At 50.7% G+C, this 2,320-nt stretch overlaps 1 protein-coding gene across 1 annotated transcript; it reads left to right on the forward strand.

The window, feature by feature from the left end:
* Positions 1-225: 225 nt before the first annotated feature.
* On the forward strand, positions 226-1,680 carry LOC139733115 (muscarinic acetylcholine receptor M5-like). The gene has a single exon (XM_071643962.1). The coding sequence runs from the start codon at positions 226-228 to the stop codon at positions 1,678-1,680; it is 1,455 nt and encodes a 484-aa protein (XP_071500063.1).
* The last annotated feature ends 640 nt before the right edge of the window (positions 1,681-2,320 follow it).

The raw sequence follows: 2,320 nt of genomic DNA on the forward strand, positions 1-2,320 counted from the left end.
ACAGTTTTTAGCTAACGATCATATGCTTTTGCTTTTATCATTTCTACAGGTTGCATCCGAGAAGCGAAACTCCAGACATTACCAACTGCAAACAGGGAGAGCAGAGGAGGGGTGTACCGTGGCCTGGATCCGAAGCTATGACTGCCTTAGGGGCCTTGGTCTGCCTTGCAAGCCACCCCCGTTTTCAGTCCCAAGCGTGAGATCGTGTTCAGCAAGTGGCCAAGCATGAATGACACGACTGGGACGCAGCACCCCAATGGGACGCAGCACTTCAGTGGATCGGCGGTGCCGTTCAGTCTTGGGACCCTCATCCTCATCTCCATCGGAGCCAGCTTCGCCAGCTTCCTCACCGTGGCCGGAAATCTGCTCGTCATCATAGCCTTCGCTCGCGAGAGACGACTACGATGCCTAAGCAACTATTTTGTCATCAGCATGGCCGTCGCAGATCTCTTGGTAGGGATCTTCTCAATGCCGCTCTACACCACGTATCTCCTACTGGGAGAATGGCCGTTAGGAAGTCATGTTTGTGACGTATGGCTCTCTCTTGATTACGTCTGCTGCGCTGCTTCAGTTCTTGGCATCTTCCTGATCAGCGTCGACCGCTACCGCTCGCTGTCTGCTCCGATGACGTACCGTCATCAAATGACTCGCCCGCGCGCTATGGTGCTCATTCTGGCCTCCTGGATCATTTCGCTGCTCCTCTTCGGGGTTCCGATTATTGGCTGGCAATATTTCGAGGGAAACCGAACTGTCGCGGATAACCAATGCGAGGTACAATTTATAAAGAATCCGTACTTTACAGCGGGTTCGATTATCATCGTTTATTGGATGCCACTCTTTGTCATCCTTGTACTATACACGCGGATTTATTTATTGACGCGGAAACTGACGCGCCGTCAAGCCCGCATCATAGGAAGACTCAGCTTGCGAGCGAAGAAGAAGCGGAAGAGTCGGACGGAGACTACGGCAACTATGACGGAGGTGTTCCCGTCGCGAGCGGAAAACGGAACACACCGGGTGTCCGCCCAGACAGACTCTGACAATACGCCGCAGGACGCTGGTCCGTATCTACCGGACACCGCATCCTCAGAGATGGGTAAGGAGTATGACACCCTCAGCCCACTGCCGCGACGGTCACAGTCGGCAGACGAGAGCGACGATTTCGACGTGAACAGTAATGGCGGTGATAAAACACCCGATCATTACAACAAAAGGACTAATTGGGCAACGTCTATGCGCCATGACAACCATTCCGTTTACTCCGATTGTGACGCAGAGACACATCCAATGAAGCGACCAAATAGCTGCACATCGCTCTCACAAGACCGCAAGGGACTGAAATCTACCATGAGCAATTTTAAGCACAAGGACCACAATCTAGGGAAAGCACTGTCCTCCGTTCTCGTGAATCTCCGCGAAGCGAAAGCTGTCAGAACACTAAGTACGATCCTAGGCTTCTTCATCCTGTGCTGGACACCGTACAGCATCCTGGTCATTGTCAAGAGTTTCTGCGAAGACTGCGTGAACGACAGTTTGTACAGCTTCAGCTACTGGCTGTGTTATATCAACAGTACTTGCAACCCCTGCTGCTACGCATTTGCCAATCGCGACTTTAAAGTGGCATTCAAAAAGATTCTGACGTGCGGGAAGCGCCGATATGAATGGAAGGATGTCTTCTGAAGGAAGGAACCGCAACTTTAGTTCTATGTTATCTCCCCTCTCCCTCTTCCTCGCAAACGCTGCCGTAGACAACCTAGTTGTTGGAAGCGCTTGTTGGTTTGCAAGGGCGCCCCCCCCCCCCCCCCCACCCTGCTGTCGGGAAGTGGGCGGGGCAATCAGTGAGCTGTTGGGGCTTGATGCCCAGGATTGAAGACGCGAGAAGTCAGTGTTGATCCCACGTCGGTTGGGACCGGATCACGAGCACGCTTAGCGTCAAACACCAGATTCCAACGAATTCCTGGGAGGAAATCAACACTGATGGCGCCGATCATGGACTTAGACTAAGAGAGGGTTTTAATTGCAATATCGATCTCCAAGTTTGCGCTGGCTATAGGCTGCGAAGGGGTGGTGCGTTTCTCTCTTTCCCTTTGCTACATTTGTATCTAAACAAGACAAAATATGGAAAATAGTGATTGGTATACTATGCATGGCGTTGTGCGCTGTATTAGTCAATATTGTCACGAGAAAGAGTAATACGTGGAGACATTTTATGAAAGTTTCTTACGTTGTGCTCCTTCAGCAATGTATTTCACACTCGATTGGTATGTACATTGAAAATCTTTACAAATTGAACTCGAATGTTTATAAACCCTTCCAGTAG

Source organism: Diadema antillarum, unplaced genomic scaffold (assembly GCF_040938485.1).
Source record: "Diadema antillarum isolate AM-2024a unplaced genomic scaffold, OU_Dant_1.0 seq00000460_RagTag, whole genome shotgun sequence".
Taxonomy (NCBI): domain Eukaryota; kingdom Metazoa; phylum Echinodermata; class Echinoidea; order Diadematoida; family Diadematidae; genus Diadema; species Diadema antillarum.